This window comes from Condylura cristata, unplaced genomic scaffold (genome assembly GCF_000260355.1).
Source record: "Condylura cristata isolate star-nosed mole 26May11 unplaced genomic scaffold, ConCri1.0 scaffold00017, whole genome shotgun sequence".
NCBI lineage: Eukaryota > Metazoa > Chordata > Mammalia > Eulipotyphla > Talpidae > Condylura > Condylura cristata.
The window spans coordinates 32,940,504-32,959,677 of record NW_004567118.1 but is presented as its reverse complement, the minus strand read 5'-3'; the positions used below and the strand labels follow the sequence as shown (position 1 = coordinate 32,959,677).

General features: G+C 37.4%; 1 protein-coding gene across 1 annotated transcript in view; it reads right to left on the bottom strand.

The window, feature by feature from the left end:
• METTL16 (methyltransferase like 16) overlaps window positions 1-19,174 on the bottom strand; it is a 60,726-nt gene that overhangs the window by 22,704 nt on the left and 18,848 nt on the right. Inside the window, exons 3-6 of the mRNA XM_004684782.2 lie at window positions 18,508-18,707; window positions 14,258-14,398; window positions 12,671-12,786; window positions 12,018-12,160 (exon numbers count right to left, since the gene is read on the bottom strand). Coding sequence (XP_004684839.1) covers window positions 12,018-12,160; window positions 12,671-12,786; window positions 14,258-14,398; window positions 18,508-18,707 — 600 coding nt within the window. The remainder of the gene's footprint in view (window positions 1-12,017; window positions 12,161-12,670; window positions 12,787-14,257; window positions 14,399-18,507; window positions 18,708-19,174) is intronic.

The window sequence follows — 19,174 nt, the reverse complement described above, 5'->3', positions numbered from 1 at the left end:
AAACTAGAAAGCAGTAACAGAATGACAGCTATAGACTGAATAATACACTTATACATAAAACACAGGTCAAAGAAGAAATCCTAAGAGTAAATAACACTTTTAAATAAATGAAAACACAACTTTATGTAGTAAAAATAGCATTTACAAGGAAATTAATAGCAATGGGTAAATACATTAGAAAAGACCCCAAATCAGTCATTAAGATTCTACCGTAGTAAACTAGAAGAAAAGTAAATTAAACCCAAATCAAAAAGGAGAAATATAAAAATTAGAGTAGAAATTGATGAAACTGAAAACAGGAAATCAATAGAGAAAACCAGTAAATTCAAAAGCTGGCTCTCTGACAAGAACAGTAAGATCAATAAGCCTGTAAACAGTCTAAGAAAATGAGAGGACACAAAATATGGATATCAGAAAAGAAATGGGGTAAATGATGCCAGAACAACTGGACATATAAAATAAATAAATAAATGGGGAAAAATGCACACAAACTTATTAACATTACAAAGATTATAGTCCTAAATATAAAATACAAAACTTGAAATCTCCTAGAAGCTAACATAGGAGGAAAATATAAATGATCCCTTTGGGTTTGGTGACATCATTTTAGGTGCCAAAACCAACACACATCTGTGAAATAACTGATTAACTGGATTTCATTAAGCTCTGTGAAAAGCAATGCCCAGAGAATAAAAAAGATAAAGTAACAGATCAGAAGAAAATATTTCCAAACCATCTATGATCAAAGGACTGTTATCTAAAATACACAAAGAACTCATAATTCAACAAGAAAAAAAAAATTGATTAAAAATGAGTAAAAAAGGGCCCTCACTGCAGCACGAGTTCTATCACCAGCCCCAGAGGTGACCCACATGGCTCAGCAGACCACTGCTGACCTGCCCGCTGTTGCCCTCAGCAGTGTATTCGTTGATCTGCCTGTTCTGCTCCCCATTTCTCTCCCTGGTGAACCCTCTCACCATCCCTGTACCTTTGGCCTGTACCCCAGTTCTGTATGAATACATACATATTTTTTTAAAATGAGTAAAAAATCTGAAGATATATAGACGGCATATTCTTCACCAAAGAAGACATACCAGAGGCAAACAGACATATGAAAAGATTTGTATATCACATATTATCAAGGAAATGCAAAATTAAAGCAATGAGATACCAGCACACATGTACTAGAATGGCCAAACCCACAATATTGACACCACCAAATGTTGATGAGGATGTCAAGAAACAAGGATCGCTTATTTATTACTTAGTGGGAGACAAAAATCTAGCCCCAATGCATGGTACTGAATTGGAAGAATAGCTTGGAAGTCTCCCAAATATATTTGGCATCCAGCAACAGGGCTCCTGTTATTTCCCAACAGAGCTGAAACTATATTCACACAAAAATCTGCATTCACCTGTTTATAGCAGTTTTGTTTACAACTGCTAAAACTTGGAAGCAACAATATGTCTTTCAGTAAGGACACTGACTAGATTCAGTAAATTCAAATAATACACTATTATTTAACACTAAAAAAGAAATGAGCTATCAAGTCATGAAAAGACACGGAAGAAGCAAATATATATACATATATTATCATTAAGTTAAATAATTCAATCTGAAAAAATGATATACTGTATGATTCCAACTATAACACATTCTAGAAAAGGCAAAATTATGGAGTAAAAACCATCTCCAGTTGGACAGGGGTTGAAGAAGTGGAGCAAGGAGGATTTTTAAGGCAGTGAAAATAATATGCATGGTACTGAATTGGTAGATACACATAATAAACATACATTTATCCAATACCATAAAACTTACACCACCAAGGGTAAATCCTAAGGTAAAACATGGATTCTGGGTAATAACGAAGTGTCAATGTAGACTCACCAATTGTAACAAACGCCCTACACTCTTGTACCCACATGTGTGTGAGTACAGCATGGCAAATCCCCATAACTTCAACTAATTTTGCTGTGAACCTAAAACTGTGGGCTCTGTGCTATCGGAGTCTCTAGTTACCTGACACCTGGTCACTGGATGATTAAGAATGCCTCTGGGGGTGACAAGGGCCTGACTGATAAGGAAGGGGTACTTACTAGTTTGTATCTAAAAGCAAGCACAGGCCAGGCCTTCTGCCATCTTTAAAAACTGAATAGGAGCCCTCCCTGGTGGCACAATGGGTTAAGGTGCAACACTGCCAAGCTGCGAATCTGGCAGTGGCTGCTTCTGTCAGAGTTCGATCCCTGCCCCAGTGGTGATCCACATGGCCCGGCAGACCTCTCCTGACATACCCCCACTCCCCACTGCTCCCCTCAGCAGTGTACTTCATCTGACGGCCTGTTCTGCTCCCCACTCTGTCTCTGGTGAATCCTCTCACTGCCTCTGCAGCTCTGGCCTGTACTCCAGTTCTGTGTGAATAAATAAAAAATATATCTTTTACAAAAAAAAATTTTTGGGCCCTCCTTGGTGGCACAACGGGTTAGGACACAGCACTGCAAATGAGCTGCAGCCACTTCAGTGCAAGTTCAATCCCCTGCTCCGGAGGTGATCCACATGGGGGGCAGACCTCTCCTGACCTGCCCGCTGCTCCTCTCAGCAGTGTACTTCATTGCTCTAACTGTTCTGTTCCCTGTCTCTGGTAAATCCTCTCACTTATCCTGCACCTCTGGCTTGTACTCCAGCTCTGAATGAATGAATAAATAAATCTTTAAAAAAAATTTTTTTTTTTGATTAGGGCCTCCTTGGTGTAAGGGATTAAGTCTCAGCACTATAAAGCTGTCCACTGCCCCTGCAGCACAAATTCAATTCCCAGCCAGGGAGCTAATCATATGGTACAGTACACCTCTCTTGTCTTGCCTTCTGCTCCCTTCAGCAGCGTATTTCAATCAATCTGCCTGTTCTGTTCCCCACTCTAAGTCTGGTAGATCCTTTCAACTCCTGCACCTTTGGCCTACACCCAAGTTCTTGTATGTGTGAATAAAAATAAATCTTTAAAAAAAAAAAGGGCCATGTATAGAGATATCATTAATCATTGGTATGTAGGGGCAAGATGACAAGAAAAGTTCAGAACAATTAGTGCTTCCATAGTAACAGTTTAATTTCTTTTAAAATTAGCATTCCTAAAAAAAAGTTAAATTAGCATTTCGGAACAGATTAGAACAGTCACCAGATGCCAAGAAATGACCCAGAAAAGAGACCCAAAAGTGCTATAAGCTTCCTCAAAAGATGAAGGAAAGCAAATAGGTAAATAAGGTTTTAATAGTTAATATGTCAGTGGTACTTAACATAGGCTTGAAAAAATTATTTTTTTAAAGGTGGATTTTTTTTTAAAAGATTAATTTATTTATAGATAAAGAACTGAGGTACAGGCCAGAGGTGCAGGAGCGGTAAGAGGATTCACCAGACAGTGGGGAGCAGAATGGGAGAAGACAGGAGAGTCTGCTGTGTCAAGTGAGTCACCTCCCTGACCAGGGACCGAACTGGCATTGAAACAGATGATAGCTCTGCCTGCTGCGCTCTAACCCATTGCACCATCAGGGAGGGTCCAAAGAAATGATTTCTTAAACCCTTGTTCTAAGTTAAATGCTGTATTGTGAATCTTTTAAGGCTTAAGCTCATCGATATACTTAATATTTTCTGCAGGTGTTATATATTTCTTATAGAAAAAGCAATTGTAACTGGATGTACTAAAAACTGTTTTACCTTCATTCATTAAGAACATTTCTACCCATTAGTGTGTAGCTACTCTCAACAGGCAAGTTGGAATACCTAATCAAAATGCAAGTAGAAAGAAAATCAAACAGAAGATTTAGTTACCCAAGAGGCTCTGAATCTATTATACTATTTTAATGATGAAAATAGCACTCATTACAGTATTTAGTAATTCCTGAGACAGCAAATTTCAATAAAGATCATTCTGAAATTCAAGCATACAGAAGAGTTGCAAGATTAGTACACAGGATTCTTAAATACACTACCCAAATACACAAATAATTCTCCCCATTTACTTGCACTGCATGTAGTGTTTTTTTCTAAATTATTTGAGATATAACTACAAACAACAGCATACACCTTTAATTATAAATATTTGGCATATATGTTCAAAAAAATTATCTTTCATAATCACATAACAATTATCAAGTGGAGAAAATTTAACACACATTATCATTATTATCTAGAATTCGGTACATATTCAAATTTCACCAATTACCTCAATAATGTGTTTCATGACAATTTTCTCCCCAGATGCAATATCCAATCTAGGATAATGCATTTCATTTATTGTCAAGTCTCTTTAGTGTCTTTCAATCTGGAACATTTTTTTTTTTAAACATTATGACTTTAATATTTTTGAGGAATTGTTTTACAAAATCCTTCAGGTTGGCATGTCAGAAGTCTATTTGTAACTAGATTCAGTTACATACATTTTAGGTGTAAAAAGCACAGAGCTGCTATGATGTCCTTTCACGTGTGTCACATCAGGAGGTGTCCACCTGGTCAAGATGATATCCCCTAGGTTTCTCTGCTGTGAAGTTATCAATTTCTCTTTGTAATTATAAGTAATCTGTGGTGATATACTTTGACACTATTCAAATACCACATTTATGTTCAAATCTTCCACTGATTCCTCCATGAACCAGTACTATGATGATTAAAAAGGTGATTTTTCTAACATTACCATTCTTCTATATTTATTAGTTTGCAATCTACTGTAAAAAGAACTTTTCCTTTATTTCCCTTATGTATTTTATTTGTTTATTTTATTCAAAGGCTTATAACCTCACATTGTCATTCATTCTAGAACTCACCTTGTTCAGTTTGGTCTAAGTTGGTCCCCATGTTCTCTAGGAAATCTTTTTTTTTTTAAGTGCTTCCTTACTTTTCAAAGTTTCAAGATATTCTGGGCTCATCTTATCCTTCAACAGCACTGGAATAACCCATTTCTCCAAGAAATCTACTTCTTTTTAGTGGTGACTGGACATTTAGAAACCTTTTTTAAACTCATTTAAACTAAAGTACAATATAAGGGAAGATATAAAAGCAGTTTGGAGTTTAGTAAAGGGCTATGATCAAAGTAGTCTACACTTCTTTAGGCAGTAGAACCTAATACTCTGCTGTTTATAATACTGATATATTACCAGAATAATTGTCCCTAGGTAAGTACCAGAGCAGCCCTAATGTCTACCTAGCCTCAAAACCCCCAATACACATGACTAAAAATAAACTTTTATCCTCTGTTAGTGGAGATAAAATATCCTTTTTAGTAAGTGGCTTTAGTATTGCTGGGAGGAAAGGATGCCCCGCATGAACTACACAAACACAGGTTTTATTGACTCCACCCCCACTACAGACCAAAGAGATCCAAGACACTAAGAACTACAAATCCCATAATGTTATCACCACCACCACCAAAAGGAGGACTGCTGGCAACTGAGGGTGGAGTTAGAAGCCAGCTTTGGTGTAAAACCAGACAAGTGGGCCTAATCTCTTGGCTTTTTGCCAGCTTTCAGCATTCTGTTGACTGGGGTTCCAGCTCAGTGTAACTGGTAGACATATTCACCAATTTTCTCCCTCTCTTTCTCCCTGAGTTACTCATTTCTTCATTTCCCCTTCTCTGGTTTCCTATAAGCTGTCACTCATGGGCAACCATGACTTATTTGCTATCCACAGATCACAGTAGAACATTTCTTGACTACCTAAGGAGTATAGCTTGTATTACAAGGCAGGCCTGGGGATATCTAGGCTGCTGGTGACCTGATTACGTGACTATCTCCATGGCAGTCTTGAGATAACTCTGCCTATGATAACATCAAACACAAGGTCATGCTGTCCCTTTCCCTTGTCAAATTTTGTCCCCCATTCCTAGCCTACCCTCTGGGTCCTATTCCTCATACCACTGTTTGATCAGCTTTTACTAACCTGTGTGATTTCAATAAAATGGCATATGAACTTCTGCTAAAGAAGCAGTCTTGCCTTGCAAGCCTGCTGTCTAACTGCTGTGCCCCTCATTACATTCCTGCAGCAAAATGTTCTTGTCGCAACACCCTTCTTTTGGAAATAAACTCTTTACTAGCCTTTTTGTGTGTGTGCCTGCAGTTGAGTCCCTTTTAAGCACAGTGGTCAGAACCCACAGTCAGGCAACCCATTTTATATAAGGGTTGCCCTGTACAGTACCACACATTTTCACTTGTACAAGAAACATTGCAACAAATTTCTCCAAGGCAGGGGATCAAGGCTTTTCATTTCCTGGTATTTTTCACATAACCTAATTAATCAAAAAAAATAAAGTAGCCCCTTATTTCTCAGACTGCTTATACTTCTTCCTACTTTAGTAAAAGGAAAAAAATATCAAAATACCAGCATCTGACTCCTGCACACAATTGAGAAATGCTCCTTTAGGCTTTAATTGACAAAACACTGTTCAATCTGGAAAACAACTGGCATACTATCTGTCCCCCAATAAATCTCTACCTTCTATTTCTGTATATTAAATTGAGGAATACATTTCTTTTTTTTTTTTCCCCAAAGATTTATTTACTTATGCATACAGAACTGGGGTACAGGCCAGAGGTACAGAGGATGAGAGGATTCGCCAGAGACTGATTGCAGAGCTTATCAGGAGATCTACTGAAATACAATGCGGAGGGGAGCAGCAGGAGAGGTCTGCCATACCATGTGGGTCACATCCCTGACTGGGGATCGAACTCGTGCTCCAGTGGCTATGGTAGCTCCACAGTGCTGTGTTAACTTGGTAAGCCACCAGGGAGGGCCCTACATTTCTTTCTAATGGCACCAAAAAACACCTTCATTTATTTGTAACCCTACAGAGTTCTGTCAAAGATGAAACCAAGTCAAAGATAGCCATCCACAACATCTATGGCAATTCAGTAATAAACAAAGCAGTAATATGTTCTTTGCAATAGTGAAAAAAAGAATATAATGGTCAATATAAAGGAACCAGTTAATCAGAAACTGTTGTCAAGCTATTTAAAATTATTCTATGCATAACATTAGTCACACAGAAACCTAAGAACAAAAAACCTGAAGCAGAAAACAAAATTATTTGTATTCATGATTATACTCATTAGAATAAAAAAAAAATACAACACATCCAAAATAAGCTAACAGTTGTGTCAGAATGCTGGGATCAATGTTTTTTGATTTTCTGTAACTGTAATTAAACTATTTAAGAAGTAAAATTATAAATAGTAATTATATGTAACATCTAGCTCGTATTTCACATCCTATATGCATATTAACATTTGTAAATTCAAAGTAATAAATGAATGGGGTAGTCTTTCAGGGCCTCCCTAGTGGTGCATGGGTTAAAGACAGTGCTATCAAGCTATAGCAAACCACAGTCTCTGGTGAATCCTCTCACCACTCACACCTCTGGCCTACACCCCAATTCTCCCATGCAAAAATAAAGTCTTTTTAAAAAATATGTATCATTTAATTCTGTGACCACCACATGAGAATGAGGTAGTTATTATCACCCCACTTTATCAACAAGAAAACAAAATTTAAAAATCAAAGATTCACATTCAAAAGGCCCAGATTATACAGTTTACTGCCCATCACCAACTATGTGAATAATATAGTGTGGTTTTGTAACTTTAAAGAAATGTTTGGTCACTTAGATGATCAAAACGTATTTCGCATACATATTTGATCTTCGACTACAATTCCTGTCTCAAGATCTCAGCAGCACACCCCTGTAAAAGACATTTTTTAAGTGTTGTTTTGTTAATGAAAGTAACTTCAGAAGACACTAAAGGAAGGAGCTGGTTGCCAGGGAAACCAACTAGAATAGAGGGTAGAATTTTCAGTCCCATTCCCCTCACTTCCTGGAGAGACTCCAAGATTTAATCAGTCTTGTCTATGTCGTAAGACCTCCATAAAAGTCCTGAAGGAGGGATTTCAGAGAGCTTCCAGACTAGTGAACACATGAAGATCTGAGGAGAATGGCATGCCTGGAGAGGGCAGAGGAGCTCTATGCCTTTTCCCCACATCAGGTCCTATTCATCTCTTCTATCTGGCTATTGATTTCTATCGTTTGTAATAAATTAGGGATCTAATGAGTGAGTGGATTTCCTGAGCTGTGTGCCTTTTAAACCTGAGATGAGTGTCCTGGGAATCTCAGTTTTATAGCTGGTGGATCAAAAGCACAGATAATGATCTGAATTTTAAATCTGAGGAGGGGGTTATTATGCAGACCTCTGATCTATACGTGGCTCAGAAATGCAGGTAATTGTATGAGGCTTGTGGATGAAGTTTGAAGTGAAAAGGATGGTGTCTTAAAAGACTGAGTCTTGAACCTGTGGAATTTCACATTGCCTCAGGATAGACAGTGTTAGAATTGAGCTGGTCTCAGGTCTCAGACATTCTGATAGAGTTCAATAATTGTTTATTGGTATGAGCAGACTTATTCAGATAGCTTAATTGGAACGGGGTCTCTGAATACCAACAGTAGACATACACAAAGCCAGCAGCTGGGCATGGGGGCTGGGAGGTATGAAAAGAGTGAGAATGGGGAAAAGCTGTGTTAAGTTGTAACTTAATTCAGATTCAGATTTCTGGTTCATGGAAAAAAAAAAAAACCCACAAGAGTGGAACTCAGGCTATGAAGAATTCAACAGAGCCTATTAATTTATTTGGGTTAGGTGACTAAAAAATAAATTTATATTAAGCTCACGTCACAGACAAAGTGACAGGTAAAGCACTTTGTAAGTCTGCACCAGTAACAGAAAGGCTATCTACTTAGAAGTGAAAGTGCAGCTAGGGTGCAGGAGCTGCATGGGGCAGTGGAACGAGCACTGAAACACAGGCAGCTCTGGGCGCCAAATTTATAACCTGTACAACTAAAATGTTGGGCAGCTTTAGCCAACAGGCTTCCAGGTGCAAGGTCCATTGAGTATAAAAGGTAACTGTAGTTGCTGTTGTGCATGACTAGGTGACACATCTTGAGATCAGTTCAATAAATTTAACTCACTTTATTCTGTAATGTTATATACTGTTTCAAGAAGGAAAAAATTCTGAAGAGAAAAGCAGATAGCAAGTTTAAATATTACTTTATCAATACTTATTTTTTAGAGATTCAAAATACTCAATTTTCACAGTATTGTAAAAGGCATAATGATACAAACATTTTGTCAATGTTTAAGATGTATAGGACAACATGAACCAGTAATATGTACAATGAAAATCATGTGAAATGGTAAACTGTATTTGTGAGTAACACTCTTCCATGAAACATTCCTCTGCTCTCTTTCCAGCACAAAACAAAACAAAAAACCCAGTACTTCATTTCTTCCTTTCTTTCTAAAAGTCCCTCTCAATCTCCCTAGATCCTAACAGAATGAACAAGATTGCTTAACCACGCTTTTAAATAAATCATAACCAGGCAAAGTTTCCAATGGATGCTTTCAAACTCGAAGTGGTCAATTATCACTCTTAGCAAACATTCTTTTCATTCAATTAAAGGCTGCCACAAAACTAGGTACTGACAGACTTGGAACATATAGAACAATTTTTCTTTCTTAGATCAGTGTTCCCTTAAATTATGTTTTTGTAGAAATTTAGTGATAAAAGTTTCCAGTAAGGCCCTCCCTGGTGGCGCAGCGGGTTAAAGCACAGCACTGAGAATCTAAAGCCGCTTCCACATGAGTTCGATTCCCGCCTGCCCCGGAGGAGACCACATGGCGTGGCAGACCTCTCCTGACCCCGCCCACTGCTCCCCTCAGCAGTGTACTTCGTTGATCTGCCTGTTCTGTTCCCCACTCTGTCTCTGGTGAAGCCTCTCACCGCCCCTGAGCCTCTGGCCTGTACCCCAGTTCTGTATGCACGGATAAATAAATCTTTAAAAAAAAAAAAAAAAAGTTTCCAGTAAACAATTTTCCTCATTTTCCTGAATGGCTCCAATTCCCTGAAAAAGCCAACAGATACTGAAATGGCCACAAGGTGCTAGCTATCTCTTCACATGTGTTTCAGTATTCTGTTACTTTAAATTTATTTCACTTTCTCAGGCTCTTCTCAGCATAATTTAAGTATCTTTCTTCTTCATACACTAATGTGTCTTTGAAAAAACTCAATGTAAAACAAAAATGCATTAACACTTGGTTTCAACAGTCTAAAATTTTCTGAGCAGACTAACATAATACAACTGCTTTCCAGATACTTAAAAAAAATCAGGGTATGTGTTGATTTTGGAATTGGCCTTTATTAAAATAAGCAGTTTTAGGGCCTCTCTGGTGGTGCAAGGGGTTAAGTCTCAGCACTGTGAAGCTCTGTGCAGCCACTGCAGCAGAAGTTCAATTCCAGACCAGGAAGCTAACCCACATGGTACAGCCAGACCTCTCCTGTCTGTCCTGCTGCTCCCCTGAACAGTGTACTTCAGTAGACCTGCCTGTTCTGCTTCCTATTCTGTCTCCAGTAAATCGTCTCAACCCCCATACCCATGTACCTATACCTCAGCTCTTGTAGACATAAATAAATAAAATAAATCTTAGGGGAAAAACAAGCAGTTTTAAACATATTTAAATGTAAAAGCAAAGTTATCTCTATCTAGCAATTCCACTTCTGTGTACATACCCAAAAGAACTAAGAGCAGAGTTTTAAGAGATACTTGCACAGCACAGCAACATTATCTACAAAAGCTAAAAGACTGAAACAACCCAAGTGCACAGTAAAAGGTGACTGGATAAATAAAATATGGTATATTATATACAATGAAATATTAATATTATTCAGCCTTAAAAAAGAAGAAAGTTCTGACAACCTATAATATGGAATGAATATCTAGGATATTATACTCAGTGAAACCAATCACAGAAGGACAAATTATGTATGGTTCCACTTATATAAGATACCTAGGAGAGTTACATTCACACAGAGGATGGTGTCTGTCAGGGGTTGGGCTCCCTGGCAGAGGGGCCTAGAGAGCTGCTGTTTAATAGTTGCTGCATTTTTAGTTTTACAGGGAGAGTTCTGGAGATTAGCTGTATAATAATGTCAATGTACTTAACACTACTAAACTGTACGCTTTAAAAATGTTTAAGATGGTGGCCCTCCCTGGTGGCACAGCGGGTTAAAGCACTGCACTGAGAAGCTAAAGCCACTTCCACATGAGTTCGATTCCCGCCTGCCCCGGAGGTGACCACATGGCGTGGCAGACCTCTCCTGACCCGCCCGCTGCTCCCCTTAGCAGTGTACTTCGTCGATCTGCCTGTTCTGCTCCCCACTCTGTCTCTGGTGAATCCTCTCACCCTCTGCATCTCTGGCCTGTACCCCAGTTCTGTATGAATAAATAAATCTTAAAAAAAAAAAATGTTTAAGATGGTAAATTTTGCTATGTGTATTATTTCCCAAAGCTAAATGCTAGGGTTGAAAGTCTCTTTAGTTTTGAACTACCACATTATCCACCATTTCAACGTCTGGCAGGATGAGAAGTCAAGCAAGACAAATAGCTCTTTTTGAGTACCTTATATGCTGCTGAATGACAGGTGTGTTGTCCAAAATAATTAACTTTTAAACAGGAATATCCTTAACCTGCAACTGGAACTGGTTAGTGAGCTCAGTTTCCCTTCATTAATTTTCTGACAGCTCAGTATCCCTCACATTTGTCATTGGTTGAGAGACCGATTCCATAAATTGCATCCAGGGTTAGGACAAATTTATTCTGATTCATGGGGCATATCTGGACCCATCTGTTTCCTAATCAAAAGTCACAGGTGAATCAGTTTTATCCCATCACAGTACCATTCAAACATGAGCAATACACTCATATGATATTTTCCTCCTTTCCTTACCTATAGTACAGATGATTACTGGAAAACACAAACCAATTAAAGGCATGAGACCATCCTCAGAAACAGGGTCATCCCAGACTATAAGGTCTGCTAATTTTTTTTTAATCTTTTATTCTTCAGACCATATGACTACATTTCCTCTAAGTAATACAGGTTCATCTTGGATTTACAAAGGGGGAAATATTCCCCTGCTGTAATGACCAACTTACCTGAGTCTTTTTTTAAGTTGTAAACTGTCATGGATGATCCTTTTAACAAATTCTAATTCACCTCCTTCTGCCATGATCTCTGTGATACCACCTGTATTTACAGAACTAGGTGGAGGTCTTCGAGGATTTCGAGAATTTACTCCCTAAACACCAACAAGAAAAATCTGATGAAAAGTTTATACCTTAAATTTTAACTAAGTCTTTGATGGTACTCTAGTTCAGAGTAAGAACACTTAGGATTAAGTTTACAATATTATGCTAGATTTAGTATTTTAAAACCATACTAAATGATCATCACTGTAACATTACATTTTCTAAAGGTTTATGCTGTATGATCACCAATTTTTTTGTGTTTTACCAAAACACAACTGACTTCATATAAGTATTCCTTTCAAGGATCTTTTACTTATACTTTTACTTTCCATCTGTACGATTAAACATACAAAATTTGTACCTTTTTGTGTAGTCCCAAAATGTCTATCACATTTTCATTATGCCTTCTGACTGGATATCATGCACAGAAAATATTCCACTCAAGATTATCATGATATCACAAGCATCTTAATTGATACAACTTCCAAAATAAAAGTGCTCTTCACTCTCATCTTTGCAAACTTAGATATTTAATTACTTTAAAGCAAAAGATATTTTACCTTGGCTTCCAATTGATTCGCAAAAAAGGGAGGGTTACACATGCAAAAGTCATAAATTATCTCAGATTCTTCTTTAAGAGCATCCATCAAGAGTGTCTTCTGTGGTACTTTCACCACTAGGAGAAAAAACAGTAACTGAACTAGCAAGAAAGCTGTGGTAGTATTCAAATAGATCCATCAATTCTGTGACACAAGTCCTTTCAAAAGGTAGAGTTTATTTAAGATTGATTTGTGCATAGAAGAATAGGGTTATGCCAGAGGTGTGTTTGGGGAGTGGAGCTGGGGAGGAGTGAGAAGATTCACCAGAGACAGAGTAGGGAACAGAATAGGTGGATCTATTAAAAAATACTGCTGAGGGGAGCAGTGGGTGTGACTGGAGAGCTCTGCCTGTGCCATGTATGGGTTAGCTCTCTTACAAGGGATGGAACTTATGCCACAGTGGTTATCAAGATAGCTTGATAGCACTGAGACTTAACCCCTACATCAGGGCAGCCATCAAGAGATGGAGCTTAATTCCCTCTCCTTGAAAACAGGTTGCACTCACTTTTATCAAATAGAAAATATTGGAAATGACAGGGTGCCCTAGGTTATAACAGGTGATATGGCTTCCTCTTTCCCCTTATTTCTTCAATTACCAGCTCAAGGAGAAGACAGTTGACATGCTGTAAGGATGCACAAGTAGCTTTGTGGAGAACCACATGGCAATGAACTGTTTCTTATTAACAGTCATTAAGTAAACCACCTTGGAAGCAAATCTATCATTTAGATGACAGCAACTTCATAAAAGGCTGAATCAGGTTCACATCCAAATTCCTGGCCCACAGAAACTATAATATATTGTTTACTGTTTAAAGTTGCAAGATTTTTGAAGTAATAATATCAGAGTAGGCCATGCACAGAAAATATACCAAAGATTATCTTGATATCAGAAGCTTCCTAATTGATATGACTTCCAAAATGAAAGTGCTCTTTATTCTTATCTTTTGCAAACTTGGATAAATATTCAATTACGTTATGCACAAAGAGTTGATTAACTAAAAAACACATTAACGGGCCCTCCCTGGTGGCGCAGCGGGTTGAGGCGCGGCACTGAGAATCTAGAGCCGCTTCCGCGTGGGTTCGATTCCCGCCTGCCCTGGAGGTGACCACGTGGCGTGGCAGACCTCTCCTGGCCCGCCCGCTGCTCCCCTCAGCAGTGTACTTCACCGATCTGCCTGTTCTGCACCCCACTCTGTCTCTGGTGAGGCCTCTCGCCGCCCCTGAGTCTCTGGCCTGCACCCCAGTTCTGTATGCACAAATAAATAAATCTTTAAAAAAAAAAAAAAACACATTAACAATACTGAATATTGATTTTGGAGTTAAAAAAACAAACCCAAGTAGGCACGTTTTAGCAAGTAGACAAATTCATAAATACAGATCCACAAATTATAAAAATCAACTGCATTTACCCTATTTCAGCAAACCCAATGTACCAGATATTTTTAATTAACAAAGTTTGTATATTTAAGCTAAGAGTAACAATGTACTAAGTCAGAAAGATAGTTTAAAAGCTGAGCTTGAAAGGGGTATTTATTTTGTAAAGCTAACCTTTTATGAGATCAGATAAGTTATTCTGTTCCACATTTTTCTTTGCATAGTTGAAGCACATATCATCTACTTCAGTTGCAAGAAAATACCAGCCATTCAAGGTTGTTCCAAGTAAAGGATAGATGCAAGATGCTCCAGTACCTAGTAAAACAAAAATTCAAAACACTGCATACTCCTGAAGAACAGATGAGAATAAAAAGCAAAAATACCATTTTCTTCAAATTCCTGTAATTACAAAAGTTTCACAAGCTGATCATGTACATACACTCTAGCTACTTGGTTTTTGAATCATTTCAAGCATGTCAGTCTTTTAATTAGATACAATTATCCTAGAGGATAGAAACTTTATTGTTCTCTACTTTTCTATTGTTATTGGTAAAGTGAAGTGTGTATAACTGACTGGTGGTCAAGTAATACATGACTGATTACCTGAAATTTGTAAAAACTTACCATACATGAAATCTTTTAAACCTTACAAAAAAAAACCCTTGATTTAATATAAATAAATGCTATATGTTAAAACACCTCAGTAATAACCTTAAAATAGATCAATGTACCATCCCATTCACCAAAAGCAGAAATAAATACACAGGACATAAAAATTTTATATAAAAATAAAATAAAATATATTTTATATAAAAATACCTAAGTCCCCACATAGTTATAAGTTGGTACTTGAAATAAGGCTTTAAAAAAATATGAGAATCATTTCATACACACACACACGTATACACTATTGGGTTGTTGGAAAAGTCATGACATATTTTTTCTTTGAAAAGCATAGAAAAAAATGCATCATGACTTTTACAACAACCTAGTATGTGGAGACACATGGAAAGATACTTGATTTTGATCTAAAACACCAGTCACTGGCTTATCCTACCATAATTTCAAGGAAGAATTCAGAAGTAAATGCTCCAGTCAAACTTCACTCTTCTGACAACTAGGATTTGGTTCTAACCTACATAGTAATCACAATTAGTGCTTTTATGACTACTGACTAATCCTGGTCAAAAAGATCTGAAAGAACATATTCAAGAGAAAAAGGTTGTGTTGCTCCCAAAGGCCTACAGCAGCCACCCCATACCAGCCACTCCTGCCCAGCTCTCCCCTGACCACATCTTGGTGCCAGTCTAGCCTTCTAAGGATATGGCAGGAAGAAATAGAAGCTAGAAATACTTCTAACCCAGAGGAAACCCAGGATCATCTTACTACTTGCTATTAAGTTTTCTTAATAAGCTAGAAAAGGATACAACTACTGATGGCCAGAACATTTAACCTACTTGCCAGTCAAGGTAATTGCTGCATTTCCTATCAATGTTTACCTAATAGCATCTTGGCCCTCATGCTGTAGACAATTGAGTTCTTTGGCCATGTGTGGGGTGATGAGGGAAGAAGTGATAAAGGGGTGATGAGGGAAGAAGTGACTTCCTCGCAGAAGTCACAATTATTTAGTCCCTGCTAGTCATATAGATAAACCAAAGTCATTCAAAATAAGAAAACTTAGGTAGCATTTTCAATTGTATAGGGAAAAAAAATCTAAGCCAGACACCAGGCCCTTAATTCTCATGTGCCTCTCCACACTTCAATTTCACTTAAAAAGAAAAGGAAAAAAGTACACTTTCTTTCAGATACCCAAAGATCAGGTAGATCTGGTGTATACTTAGAAGAAAATCAAATATCTCAATTCTTATGACCTTTGGATTCTAACAACTTAATCCCCTCAGAAAGATGAATGACATTTTTAAATGGGTAATAATCCTTGGAATGATAAATAAAGAGTATAATCATAGAATTAGAGCAAACTGAGAGTCTGGGGGAAGAATTTATGTAAAACCCTAATTAGAATGAATGTGATTTTAGCAAAAATGCCCCTTGTGAAGAGCTAAAATCCATTAACCTTCTATATCCCCAAGTGTTATTTTAGAAGTTGTGGGGCATAATTAAAATAAATTAGTACTAACTGGATCCTCAAGCCTTTTAATATAATCCATCAGTCAATCTTCTGCCATAAATATAAAAAAGCAGATGCTTTTGGTAAGCCCCATTATTTTTAAATTTTGTTTAGCTCATATGGGTGTTCACAGAACTGTGAATGCTGAAATAATGATGTATTTATTTATCACTAATCCAACAAATTATTTACTGAACACGTACTACATACCTGACATTTTGCTAGGTCTTGGGATAGTAAACAAAAAAGTAATAGGCTCTGCACTTTGCACTCTAGTGGCAGAGAAAGTCATTAAATCAACCAGAATGTGTAGTCAAAAACTTAAAAAATGGCATAAAGAAACGTGGTTTTCTAAAGTTCACAAGCCAGGAACTTGAGCTCTCAAGAAAAAAAAAAGGCTCTCTGGAGAATATTAAGATCAGTGTTGGTAAATACAGTATAATGAGAACTAACAGCTGAAAATAGGAAAGTTCAAAGCAAAGGAAACAACATGTACCGAGGCCTGAAATCATGACACACGGATTAGAAGAACTAAAGATAAGTGCAGAAAACAAGGAAGAGAAGCACATAAGATGAAGCTTAGAGATACCTAAAGAGGGCAGGGACCAGACAATGGAAATTCTATTTGGCCAAGTCAAGGTTTGGTTTTTAAGTTGTAGAACTAGTAAGAAATTATTATAGTAAAGATGACATTAGATAGGGGCTTTTACATACATTCTGGAGAGTGGAACAGAAGCAAGAGTGGTTGAGAGGCCATTCTGCAGATCAGGAGAGATGACAGTGACTGAGATGGTGACAGTGGCAATGGAGAAAATCAGATGGCTTACAAAATACTTAAGAGAGAAAACCTACAGGAAATGGTAACAGGCTTTCTCAGTGAGAATGGGGAGAAGTAATTATCAAAAATGACAGGGTGGGCTGTGGTAGTTTTACTGAAATAAGTAACAAGGGAAGAGAACCAAGATTAGAAAGATAGATTATCAATGTGGACTTAGATCTGGCAAAGTGTGAGATGTTTTTTAGATAGCCAAATTTCCATACATATGGGACTGTAGCTCAAGAAAAATAATCTGAGGTAAAGGATTTAAGTACGTAGTATTTGCATGCAGGTGGAAAATAGCCACAGATGTTGATGAAATTGCCTTGACGTAGGGAATTAAATAAGCAAACAGCTAAACACTAAGCTTTACAGATTCTCAATGTTGATCCAATGGCCACACACAGAAATAATGAGTCTAAAAGAGGGAGGAGAAAACAAGAAATAAGTGAGGAATACCAGAAGAATCTATTAGGAAAACAAGAGAAGAGAGTGCCTGGAGGAAAAAGGAAAGGGTCAATAAATGCTACTGAAAAGGTCATACAATGAGGATTAAAAATGGAAATGCAAATGGAAAATTTTAAATGCTACTTATCTAGAAATTATATTTTTTGTTAATTATATCTAGAAATGGACTCAAAAAGCTTTTAATATTTTTTCCTATAAAGGACTAATAAAAACCAAAAGATTGAAAAACTGTTTTAACCTATTAAATGAAAACATTGGCTATGAAAGCTTATATTTATGATTATAAACAAGTCCTGGCTTCACTTCCTTCTATATCTATGACTTACTCTCAAAGAACCAAAACAGAAAGTCTTTTCAATTATAGAAGTTCATTTAAGAGAACCACTTACTTTAATAATGCAATAACTTCTTTCTTTCTCTCACTTTTTTTTAAGACAAAAGACACAGGAGAAGTCTGCTATACCATGTGGCTGAGGTTCCTGGCCAGAGCTAGGGATAGATTTAGTGGTGCTGTGGCTGCAGAGAGCTTCATAGTGCTGCACTTTAAACCTTTGTGGCACCAGGGAGGGTCCAAGGCAATGGCTTCTTTCCTTTAATTTTGGATTCAATACCCTCTACTAATAATCATCCAAGAGATTCCTCAAAGTATTCAGGGCCCATGTGATCTTTTATTAAATGACTATCACCCAAAAACTTCAATGTGGACTATAGTACTATACTAATAAAATTAATCAGAGTAAAAATACCCACTAGAAGATTATCAACATGGTAACCTGCAAACAATGAAAACGAGAGCTTCACTTTCATCCTGCACTTCTCTTATCCCTATGCTTCCTGTGTGATGCTGACAACTGCTGACAGAAAAAGCCAGGTATAGCATTTAAGAACAGTAATATCTGTAACCACTTTCTTTCATACAACAATTACCCAGAAGAGATGTTTACATTGAATTTGACCTTACATAAATTTACGAAATTTATGTTTATCCAAAAGAGAATTTAAACCAAATACCTATGTCAATTCCTCTTCGGAGAGTACTTTTGTCAGAGTCTTGATGACCTATCAGATCTTCTACCCAATGAATATAGTTGAGTCTCAAGGGAACTGTGGGAATTAGTCTCTCCAGTGGAATATCAATTGAAAGTCCAAAATCTTCCCTTAGGAGAGTACAAGTCAGAGCTCTGACTGCTTCAGGGTCTTTAAAATTAAGACTGAAGGGTGGAAAAAAAGTAAAAGTGATTAGTAAGACTTGTTCTGCTGTACAAGTCTACAGCAGTTAGGCAATACCATACATCCACTTGATTCTTCTAAGAAATCACACACAGGTAAAACATTCACACACACACAAAGATGTCTGACATAGCAACAGTACATTTGAGGCAGTGAGAGTTTCCACCAAAACATTCAATAGATGATGTAAACACGGAACCTAAGGGACAAGAGTGTTGCTGGTCCAACTACTGTTTGATTGTATCCTAACTTAGTTATATGACTCCAAGCAAATTATAAAATATCTGTAAGACTGTTTCCTCAGCTGCAGAATAAGGATGATAAATTTCAGTATCATAATCTTTTTTTTTTTAATTTAAGATTTATTTATTTGTTCATACAGAACTGGGGTACAGGCTAGAGGCTCAGGGGTGGTGAGAGGCTTCACCAGAGACAGAGTGGGGAGCAG